The 11,569-nt window shown below is 28.7% G+C and overlaps 5 protein-coding genes across 5 annotated transcripts; 1 reads left to right on the plus strand and 4 right to left on the minus strand.

The window, feature by feature from the left end:
• Window positions 1-72: 72 nt before the first annotated feature.
• Window positions 73-1,754, minus strand: PPL_12517 (ATP-dependent (S)-NAD(P)H-hydrate dehydratase; the record flags this gene model as incomplete). The annotated part of the gene is made up of 4 exons (XM_020583248.1): window positions 73-466; window positions 608-921; window positions 1,009-1,420; window positions 1,633-1,754. 4 exons carry the CDS (start codon window positions 1,752-1,754, stop codon window positions 73-75), a joined length of 1,242 nt encoding a protein of 413 aa, XP_020429435.1.
• A 527-nt stretch (window positions 1,755-2,281) lies between these two features.
• Window positions 2,282-6,266, plus strand: PPL_12518 (uncharacterized protein; the record flags this gene model as incomplete). The annotated part of the gene is made up of 8 exons (XM_020583249.1): window positions 2,282-2,638; window positions 2,716-3,188; window positions 4,038-4,078; window positions 4,154-4,666; window positions 4,726-4,962; window positions 5,024-5,512; window positions 5,595-5,957; window positions 6,046-6,266. 8 exons carry the CDS (start codon window positions 2,282-2,284, stop codon window positions 6,264-6,266), a joined length of 2,694 nt encoding a protein of 897 aa, XP_020429436.1.
• A 159-nt stretch (window positions 6,267-6,425) lies between these two features.
• Window positions 6,426-7,221, minus strand: litaf (lipopolysaccharide-induced TNF factor like protein; the record flags this gene model as incomplete). The annotated part of the gene is made up of 2 exons (XM_020583250.1): window positions 6,426-6,433; window positions 6,768-7,221. The coding sequence occupies 2 exons, from the start codon at window positions 7,219-7,221 to the stop codon at window positions 6,426-6,428; spliced, it is 462 nt and encodes a 153-aa protein (XP_020429437.1).
• Window positions 7,222-8,392: 1,171 nt separating this feature from the next.
• cdk5 (CDC2/CDK family serine/threonine-protein kinase) lies at window positions 8,393-9,498 on the minus strand (the record flags this gene model as incomplete). The annotated part of the gene is made up of 3 exons (XM_020583251.1): window positions 8,393-8,872; window positions 8,974-9,187; window positions 9,305-9,498. The coding sequence occupies 3 exons, from the start codon at window positions 9,496-9,498 to the stop codon at window positions 8,393-8,395; spliced, it is 888 nt and encodes a 295-aa protein (XP_020429438.1).
• Window positions 9,499-10,706: 1,208 nt separating this feature from the next.
• Window positions 10,707-11,437, minus strand: PPL_12521 (uncharacterized protein; the record flags this gene model as incomplete). The annotated part of the gene is made up of 4 exons (XM_020583252.1): window positions 10,707-10,832; window positions 10,929-11,017; window positions 11,108-11,205; window positions 11,301-11,437. The coding sequence occupies 4 exons, from the start codon at window positions 11,435-11,437 to the stop codon at window positions 10,707-10,709; spliced, it is 450 nt and encodes a 149-aa protein (XP_020429439.1).
• Between the last annotated feature and the right edge of the window lie 132 nt (window positions 11,438-11,569).

Genomic DNA, 11,569 nt, shown 5'->3' on the forward strand with positions numbered 1-11,569 from the left:
TGTAAGGGATGTAACTGAGAATTATTATTATTATTAATAGGGGTGATGAAGTTGTTGTTGTTGTTGATGTTTTTAAATGGTTGGTCTACCTCTATCGTCGGTGAGGAAACCCCATACCAAAGCGTTTGGAACACTCTTGATAATGTCATCGGTGATTGTGGAACGACGATTGTTTTTGAATGCTAATTTCGCTGCGTATCTCACCAAAACACATCCGGCATAGGCTGCACTGGCTGCTGCCGATTGGTTTTCACCGATACTCTCCTTAAGATGCTCTAGCTCCTCCGAGGTCTTGCCTTTCAAAGCATTCTGTGTCCAAGCATAGAATGTTCCAATGACACCGGCCAACACATCACCCTGACCTCCACATCGCCTTGGCATACCAGCTTTATCACAAGAATAGCTGATAGTTCCGTCTGTAATTATATCTTCTTGTCCTTTCTGTACAATAACAACATTTCCAAGTCTATATTAATTGTTTAAGTGAGAATAAATAGAAGTAGAAGAAGAAGAAGAGGAAGAAGAAAAGATAGATATAATATTAGTTTGTTATTCTTTACATTGATTAGCGTCTTATTATTATTATAATAAAAGTTAAATAACTTACGCTTTAGCTAAATCTGATGGTGATAAGATATTATTGGAGTTATCGTTGTTCAATTTTTTGGCAGCGTCAGAGAGTGCTCTATACTCGACAAAGTTTGGTGTTAAAATGACTTTATCATAACCTTTTACCAACTCTAAATCTTCACAAATCAAACGAAGAGCATCACCATCCAACACCATTGGCAAATTTATATTTCTAGCAGCCTTGATCACCTCTTTAGCAGACTTCCAAGCGATTGATGATCTACCTAAACCTGGACCAATAATCAATACATGTATAGAGAGCAACCATGGAATAATAGTTGATGGATCCATCTAAAATAAATAACAAAATCGAAAAATAAAAAAAATAATATTAATGTTAGTCAACGTTTGATTTAAAACTATAGTTAATTTACTTACTTGTTGATCAAGTGGATGTACTATTAACTCTGGAGAGAGTGTTTTGATAGCGGTTGCCGTTCCACCCTCTGATGGTGCGAATATGTGAACAATGTCAGCACCGAGTCTGAGTGAAGTAATGCCAGCAAAGAAAGGTGCACCTGTGTACTCTGCACTGCCACCAAAGACACCGATACGTCCGCACTGTCCCTTATGCATATGATACTCTAAACTTGGTACATAGCTCAAAAAGTGGTTTAAGTTTGTTGGTAATTCAAAACTATCGTCCATTGACATTTTTTTTGTTGTGGCTGTTGTTGTAGTTGATAAAGCTCCTTTAGATAAAGTTGAGTATGTTCTAATGTTATTTAATAATAAAGTTTTATTTTTATTTTTATTATTATTATTATTATTTGTTGATTCGTATATATTACTATTTAAAAATTTATAATTTTGACAGTTATATTTTAATTTGCTTGAAAATAAATAACGACGAGAAGAACTTGTGATTGTGGCGGCAACTAACAACAACTCATTGCTGATCATGATGTTCATTTTATATGTTTTCAATTTTTGAATTTTTTGAATTTTGTAAAAAAAATTTTTAATATTATCATGATATTATGGATAATTTAATAATCAAACTAATAAAACACTTGTAAACATAAGATTTTTATATTATTGGTTTTAAGCTTTTGAGAATATAAAGTAGATGATCCTAAGAATTTATCATTCTTTGGATTCCCAAAATGAATTATACAAAACATTTTAATTTTTTACTATTTTAAATTAATTGTAAAAATGGTAGTCTAAAAATGTTAATCAATAACTATCATTGAGATATTAAATGATATAAAATATATATTTGACAATAAATTGATCGTGAACCATTGTTTAACATATTTTGAGATTATTTTATTTTTTAATAAAATAGTTCCAATAATTGCTCACAAAATAAAATAGAATGATGACTACATATTTTTTTTTTAAAATTAAAAAACTTGTATAACCAATGTGATCAGCAATCTCTAACAGTTTTGTCACTGGTTTATTCTACACCAAACCAGGGAATGCACTGTGACTCCATCTATGAACAGTTTTGAATTTTTTTAAAAAGTTTTTAACTCTGGGAACTTTGACCGAATACGATATAAATATTTTGCAAAAAAAAGTTTAATTTAAAATATTTTTTCATTTTTATCTGAACCCTATAATATATTATCAAAGATATATTGAATTGTCAAAGTTAGTTAGTCAGTAAAAATAATAGAAAAATAAAATAAAATAGATAATAATGGATTTACAATTTATATTGACACCTCTTTTAAAGAGTTCAATCGATAGAATTGTAATGAATGTACATAAATTAAAGATCGATAAAGAAACAAAAGATCTAATAGATAGATATTCAAATTCGACTATTGACAAATCAAAATATATACCTTATTCTCTCATAAAAAAGATTTCTGAATTTTTAAAAGAGATCTATTTAGAAGAAGAACAACAAACATCGAATAATAACACTGTACAAACAACCAATGAACAAGATAAACAATCGAATAATAGTAATAATATAGAAGTACCATGTTTTCTACAAGATATATTAAAAGGATCAACAGTTTATATAGAACCAAAACCAGTTGAAATCGAAGTAAGTTAAACTCTCTATTCTCAATATTGTATTCTTCTTTATCACCTGATATTGATATGAAATGATAAACTTTTAAGGACCCCGAAAAGATAGCGAAAAGACAATATTTACAAGGTTTATACAATGAGCAAAGATATAAAAAGATGGTCAAGAACGTCGCTGGCGAGAGAGAGGATGCTATGGAACTTGGATCGATTTCATCACAGGCATCGATCGGTCTGAATATTTTGGCTACATTTTTCACACTTTTGGCATGTGGACTGTTCCTCGGTGGAAAGATGTGGGATAGCTACGTACTAGGTTTGGCATTGGGTCTGGCATTCGGTATCATCGGTGTCGCCGCTGAGGTGTGGCTCTTTGTCATCAAGAGCTCTCAAGTACAGTTTGAAAAGGACAAGTTGAGGGTAACAGAGGAGCGAATCGGAGATATCAAGCTCAAGCGAAGAATAAGAGAAATCAAAAAAGGTATTAGCATTGTAGATCAAAACAATCAGAAAACTCTCACGATAGTCGATGAAACAGAACAAACTGCTGTTGTTCAAGAGAATCAGTAAGGTAGTACGTTCAATCATCAAAGATTAAATAAATAAAAACATAACATTATTTTTTTTTTGTTTTTTAAATATGTTTAGTTGAATCATATAATATATATGGTACGATGATTAACATTGTTTAATTTCCAATGGAAAATTATTAATATCAATATGAAACACTTGATCTGAGCAAAGGTGAGATAACAAACATTGTTTTGAATATTTGATAATGCAAAAGTCATTTCACCATCATCAAAATTAGAGTGTGAGTTTTAACCACAAGTTGTGGTGTTGATCCTCTATTATAACAAAATTTAGTGTTTTAATATGTTTGATTTTGGTGGTTATTTATTCCATGCATATATATATATATGATATAATTATTGTTGGGGGAACATTATTTTAACAACTTTAACATCAAAAACAACTAAAATTGATTGATTTGAAATAAAAAAAAAAAAAAAAAAAAAGATAAATAAATGTATTATTGTTTGTTTTTAATTTTGTATTAAAACACAAAAATAAATTTAAAAGTTTTTTTACAATTAAATATATATTTTATAATACAAGTTTCAAGTTCTATCTATTTAAAGATAAATAAGAAGTTTGAAAATAAATATTTCTAATCATTAAAATATTTTTATTAAATTTATAAATATATAAGACTCATTCATTCATACTTTCAAATAATCGCACAATCATTTTTAAATTCTCCCCCTTTTTTAATATAAAATCATTGAACAAATTACTATTAGTATTATATAATTATATTTTAATTGTTTTACTAGTATAATTTATATATATTTTTGTCCAATTAATTGGACTTTTTTAAAGATGCCAACCAAACAATGTATTATTTGCTATAGTTTTGTATTACTTTTAATATTTTATCAAGATACTGTTAATTGTTTGTATTTTTTTTTCAAAGAAAGAAAGAAAGAAATTTCAAAATAATTAATTAAAAATGAATTTCGAAATATAGGCGATGTATTACCAGAAATTTCAAGTATAACATATGATCTTCACAAGTATTATGTTACAGGAGATATGGAGAATAATGTAAATTATCTGTTGAAGTTTACGGATGCAGATCAAAAACCTGTCTATAGTGTATCGTCAACTGCACAAAACAAGACAACTGTTGCAAATATTGATCAAAATACTGTGAATAGTTTTAAGGTTCAATATTGTAGTACAGATAATCCTGATTTGTGTTCACCTTTAAAGGATATTAATCCTTTTTGCGTCGATGGAGACATTATTAAGATCCCTACTCAATATGATATTCCAGTTCCAGTGACTGGTAGATTTTTTAAATACATTCAAAGAAATACACCAACTTTCAATGTCGATGCAAAGTTTAACACTATCAACGATACTTTTGCCTACTTTTCAATATCCAAAAGTTTTTTCTATCAATATATTTCCAATACAAACACAGAGACAACTTTGACTTTTGATTTATTAAAAGCCTATCCTCAAATTCAATGGATTGGTATGTATTTAATTTCTTGGAAGTATCTAAAATTAGTTTTTATTAATTAAATAATTTAGATCCAAGTATCAGTTCTGTAACTAAGAATGGTGGAGTTTTAACGATCAATGGTGACAACTTTGGATATGATGCAAACAATATAACAATTCAGTATGATGGTACACCATACCCTATTGATAGAGTCTATACAGACAATTCCATCTTGATGGCCACTATTCCAAACTCATTAAATAATATTAAAAACATTTATATACAATCATATAATAGAGCATCTAAAACATTTGATTATAGATATGGTAATTATTTAAATTTTGATATCTGTCTTATTTTTTATTAATCATATACTATTAATTATAGTAAGAAATGTTGCAATTTCAGTAAAACCTTATTCCACTTTTGGTGGTTTCGTTTTTACCTTGATTGGTTTCAATTCAAAAGAAATAAGTGAAATTCGTATGAACGATCAAATCTGTACTATTCAAAGTGTAGTTAATTATAATTCTTTAATTTGCGGAATATCTTCTCTAAGTGATACTGGAAACACTTACTTTCCAAATTTATTTTTAAAAGATGGAACTAAAGTTATCGGCAACATCCAAACCTTAAGCCATACACCAACGGTTCAATATATCAGTCCTCTAGACACTAAGGAAGTTCAATTTATCATTTCAGACCTACCTATCAATACTACATCACAACTTTCTCTATCCATTGGAAACTCAACTTGTGTCATTAATAATAATAATTTTAATCAAGGATCAAATAGATTTACTTGTAATAGAGATCTTACTTCTTCAAGTCTAACTATTGTTATTCAAATTGGAAGTGTTATTTTGAATCTAAACAGTAAGTAATAGTAATTTATGTAGAATATATATCTATCTACTAATCTTTAAATTTAAAAAAGATGTTGTTATTATATATAAAGTTCAATATTTTAATCAGGCAGTTGATATATTCGGTTTGAATCTAATAGAACCCAAATCACTAAATTTGTTTGGAGGTTTCTATGAAACCAAATACTTTGGAAATAATAATTCTATTATTGTTTTTCAATGTTATAAAATAGATAAAACAGTGAACTATACATATACCCTTGATTTCCCAGGTTCTATTCAAACTCACCAAGGAAATTTAATATTTTTCAATCAATCAATTATTTCTACTGGTGGAGGTACTACTATTGGAAGTACTACCGGTGGTACTACTGGTGGAGGTGGTACAACTGAAGGTACAAGCAGAGGTACAAGTGGTGGTCCATTTATACCTGGTTATCCTAAACCCAATGATGGTAAATATATCAAACAAGGACATTGTACAAATTAACATATTTATTAACAAAACAAATCTTTTTATACTTTTGTTAAATTTTTCTACAGATCTAAAGAAAATTATTATTATAATTGCTCCAATTGCTTTTGTTGTAATATGTGGTCTGATAGTAGCAATTATCGTTATTTACAAGAAGAAACAATCAAATTTGAAGAGAAATTATGCTTCTGAAGAAAATAATTTGGATTCAAGCACCAATCCTCAACAAAAGACTAAACTTACTCTTGAGAATATGAGTAAAGATACTGATGATTATGACCATTTCTAATTTATATTTAAATAAATTTATATTTATCTAATTTAAAACTAAACTTTATATTTTAGAATATTTGTGAATTTATTTACACCTCTTTCATGCGAATATTCTTTAAAACTATTGATAATATCAATCATAATAAACACATGATACAGATATTTATATTAATAATCAAATTTCTTTTAATTAAAAACTTTTTGATTTAAAATTATTTTGATATTTGAAAGATTCATTCTCTACATGTATGAATCAGTTGAAACTTTATTTATTGTCTACATTTGGTTATTAGTGTGTGATGTTTTAAAAGTGTTGTGTTCGTTGAAAGGTGGGAATATAATAACTTTAGATTGATTGTCTATTTTCCGCTCAATCTGTCGAATCTGTGGAACTTGGTCTTGCAGTTTGGACAGCTGTGCTCGACGTCCTTCATTGAGTCGACACCGAATGGAATCAAACAACAACCCAACCAGCAACCACAGAGAATGAGAATGACACAGACCAACCAGACCATACCACCGACGACATAGTCAGTTCTGGTGGTGACTCTGTTGTTACAGTGACCACAGGTGACATCAACTGGGATCTCACGGAATTGGACGGCGGCTTGAGTGACGACGACGGTGGTGGCTGGTGCGGCCATGTAGGTTTGTGGTGGGGCACCGGCTGGTGGTGGATAAGCACCTTGTGGTGGTGGAGCGTAGTATTGTTGTTGTGGTGGGTATCCTTGTGGTGGTGGAGCGTATCCTTGAGGTGGTGGAGCGTAACCTTGTGGTGGTGGAGCGTATCCTTGTGGTGGAGCGCTGTACTCAGTTCCTTGTGGTGGTGGAGCGTAACCTTGTGGTGGTGGAGCGTAGTATTGTTGTTGTGGTGGTTGTTGTTGTGGTGGAGCACCTGATGGTGGACCAGTTGGAGCTGGCGATTGTGATGGTGATCCTGATGGTGGTTGTTGTGATTGTTCTTGAGTCATCTTTAATAACTAAATTGTGTTTTTAATAAATAAATAAATGTTGTAATAATAATAATAAATTAAGTAATATTATAATATAGATAATAAACAAAAAACAAATAAACAAATAATGTTAGGTTATATTCTTTAAAAATAGAATTGGCAAAAAAATAATAAATCAAAAAAAAAAAAAAATGAAATTTTTAACAAAAACAGTTGAGCAAAATGATTTTTGGCGATGACAAATAGTTGGTCAGTTGTGTGCAAGATTTATTTAAATCTAATGACAAAAAAAAAAAACAAATAAACTTTTTTGTAAATAAACAGGTGGTGATGGCTGATAAAAAAAAAATTGTGAAATAAATGTATGTAATGGCGGTTTTTTGCACTTTCTATGACAAAATTGTTGTTGAAATGAGGGAGCAGATCGTTGGATATTTATATTTTTAATCGTATCAAACCCTCATCAAAAAAAAAAAAAAAAAAAATCAAAAAATCAAATTAAACAAAAATAAAATACAAGAATTTTTTTCTATACCTTGAAATAGCAATCACTCCCATTAGTTTTTCTTTTCTTAAAAATCTGAGGAACTCAAGAGTCTCTGGTGTAAAAATAAATAAAATAAATTAAAAAAACTCAAGATTTGTAAATTGTGGTTACAAATTATAATCTCCATGGTGTTTTAATCCCCCATTCACTACACGCTGATTTGTATGTTTTGAAAAACCTGAGAATCAAGAAATGTTTTGATCTGATCGCCACCTAAGTTTGCTTGTCAAGTAATTATTGCGCCTCATTATCCAAATTTGGTTTGTAATTACAATTAATTTTTTATTTAAAATAGAGAAATATATATATTAAATTAAACATTTACATATGTTATAAACTTTAAAAAAAAAAAAGAGAGAGAAATAATTTAAAGTTAATTTTTTTCTCTTTTCTTTTCTTTTCTTTTTCTTTTTTTTCTTTTTTTCTTTTTTGATTTTGTTTTGTTTTGTTTTGTTTTAACAATAATAAAAAGTTATACTATTATGAAAGATGATGGGTGATAGATGAAGATAATCTAGAGATAAAGATAATTAATAGTTGTTGAAAGAATAGTTGTGTTGTTGTTGTTGTTGTTGTTGTTTATCGTTGAGTTATTTTGATTGTTGGTTGATTGTTTTGGTTGATTGGAATCAGGAAACATCATTATGATGTGGACTGTGCAATCTCTAAACCATCAAAGTATGGATGTTTCAAAGCTTGGGTGGCAGTGATTCTCTGAGCTGGATCGTATTGAAGCATCTTTTGAAGTAGATTCAAACCTTTGTCGTCGAGTCCATGAACGATCGATGACAATGGATGTGGTGGATGTACAGGAAAGTCGGGCTTGTATTCAGGCAGTTCAGTGATTGTTGGCCAGATCTCCTCATTGGGAGTACCTAAAATCTTAAATATTCTAAAAAGCTGGTCGCTTGTCCCTGAACCAGGGAACAATGGACGACCAGACGCCATCTCTGCGAAAATACATCCAGCTGACCAAATATCGATCGGTGTTGAATACTTTCTCGAACCCATCAGCACATCTGGAGCTCTGTACCAAAGTGTAACCACCTCATGTGAATAGGTACGCACTGGAATACCAAATGCTCTAGCCAAACCAAAATCTGCCAATTTCAATTCACCTTTCTACACAACACACACATTTATTATTATAATAAAAGTAAGTAAACTGTTCTTCTTCCCTCTACTCCTTATCTATCCAAACAACAATCTCAAATGATACATACTCTATTGATTAAAAGATTTTGTGGTTTGAGATCTCTGTGTAACACTCTGTGATCATGACAAAAAGCGACACCTCTCAACAATTGATACATAAATGATTTAATGGTTGGCTTGGCGATTTCACCTCCGCACTCATCGAGGTACTTTTTCAAATCTTGATCCAAGTATTCAAATACCAATGTTAACTTTCTCTCTGTATGAATTACATCATATAATCTTTAAATTAGATATGAAATAGTATGTATGTATGTTTGTATTTAAATTAATCAATGTTTTGTTAGTGATCTCTTTTTTACTTGTATAATTAATGATGATGATGATGATGATACCTACCTAACAATGTTTGGATGTTTCAATTCTTTCAATAGTGAAATCTCTCTGATTGCAGTACATGGTACACCTTCATCTTCAGAGTCCAAACGAATTCGCTTCAATGCAACAATCTCTGTTGTATCACGATTCTTTGCCTTGTAAACGATACCATAAGTACCTTCACCCAACTTTTCTATCTTTGCGTATTTCTCCATTAGTTAGCTCTACTCTTGTTTATTCTCGAAATATATATTTATATTATGTTAATTGATCAATTGATTGCTACTGCCACTATTACTTTATGACAATTTATTGATAGATCTGCTGCTTTTCAAATCGTTGTTGTTGTTGTTCTTGTTATTGTTGTTCTTGTTATTCTTCTGTTGTTAGTTGTTTTGTTTGTTTGTTTTTAAATAAATAAACGATATAAATATACAAGATATATAGTTTTTGAAAAAAATTTTGAAAGTGATTTAGTTTAAAGGTAAGATGATGAAATTATATTTAATGATGATGAAAATTAAAAAAAAAAAAAAAAACAAAAAACAAAATATAAAAAAAGTGTAAAGTTTAATTAAAGTTTATGAAGTTTTTTGTTTAATTAGTATTGTGTAGATATAAAATATATAAAGATAAATTTCTTTTAATTTAATTAATTGTTTGTTTTTCTATTCTTTAGAATATCAATATATTGGTTATCTAATCAATGATTTTTGATTTGGGTACAAACAAGAGTAAAAAAAATAAATAAAAAATACACACAATAAATAAAAAAACAAAAATAATAATTGAAAAAAAAAAATAATTCAAACTGTTCGATTGAAATAAAAAGAACCAAATTTGGTAAAATAATGGATCAATATACTGTTGTACATTGACAAAGACATTGTTATTTTAATTTTATTTTATTTTATTTTTTTATTCTCACCACCATTTTGTTTGTTTTTTTTGATTGTTTGATTGTACAAACATACAAACATTTTGAATATGACATTTCTCTGTTTTGATTGAATCTGATATTTATTGTATTGTATTGTTTTTTGTGTATCACAACAATGTCAATCAATAATAATAATAATCGTCAGATGAAAACATTATCTTTCATATACACATAAACAATAGAAGTAAATTTAATTTTATTTATTTTTATTATTAATCAAATTGAATTGAATTTATATAAATAAATAAAGATCATTTATTTGATCAAATATTTTTTATTAAGTGATTTTTTTATTATTATAAACATTGATAGTTGAATTAATTCAATTCAATTTATCTGTATTTTAAAAATTAATTTTAAATTACATTATCTTATTTTTTGATTTTCTATGATTACACTAAGCTTGATCATTGGCTTTTTTTTGATGTTCTATTTTATACAACTATCATTACTATATTATATCTATCTAGTCTAATACAATTATTATATCTTTGTACTACTCAGAAGATGCAATAGCTCAGCACAAATTGCCTTTACTTTATCGTCTGCCTGTTGAAAATTGAAATCTTTGCCAGTATCAAAGTCCATATTTGTAAAAAATGCTAATATCTGTTGTTTCAAAAAAAAAAGAGTAGAGTGTTGTTTAGTTCGTTAGAATTACATTGTATTCGTTGCTGTTGTTAGTTTCATAATAATTGAACTTACTGAATCACGAACTACATAAAACGAAAACATATGATTATCACCACGAATATGAATGTGTTGTACTTCATCTTGATACTGCAAAGTTGCACCTAAAATGTAAAACAACAACAACAACAATAAGTAATTAGTTTTTGCTATATTATAATTGATGTTATTTAGTAGATAGATAGATAGATTACCAAATGTAATTGCATATGTCTTTAATTGGTGTATGGTCATCGATAGATCTTTCTCTTTATCTTTTTCTTTCTGTGTTTGTGTGCCTGACGTTTCAACTCTAATAAAGTAGTGCAAAGGTGAGTGTGTGTTAGCAAAAACAATAGGTGCCAATGATAACCAAGAGTTATCCTAAAATAGAATTGATATGCATACATAATTTCACCGTTCTTATCCATAATAATACAATTGGTAGTGGTTGGGAATAGCTGTTGTATATCCTTAAGTTTACTTTGAACTTGCTTCAATAGTTTCGGTGCAATTACAGCATTGCTTCTACTACAATTGGTCATTCTCTATATTTAATCTATTATCTAATTTTATATTATATATTATTTAAATACTTTCGAAAAATATCATTGGTGTTGTTTTTTTAAAACAACAGTTTGTTATTTTTTTTAAAAATTTTTTTGTTTTTAAAAACA

The sequence above is a fragment of the Heterostelium album genome (assembly GCF_000004825.1).
Source record: "Heterostelium album PN500 unplaced genomic scaffold PPL_scaffold10, whole genome shotgun sequence".
NCBI lineage: Eukaryota > Evosea > Eumycetozoa > Acytosteliales > Acytosteliaceae > Heterostelium > Heterostelium album.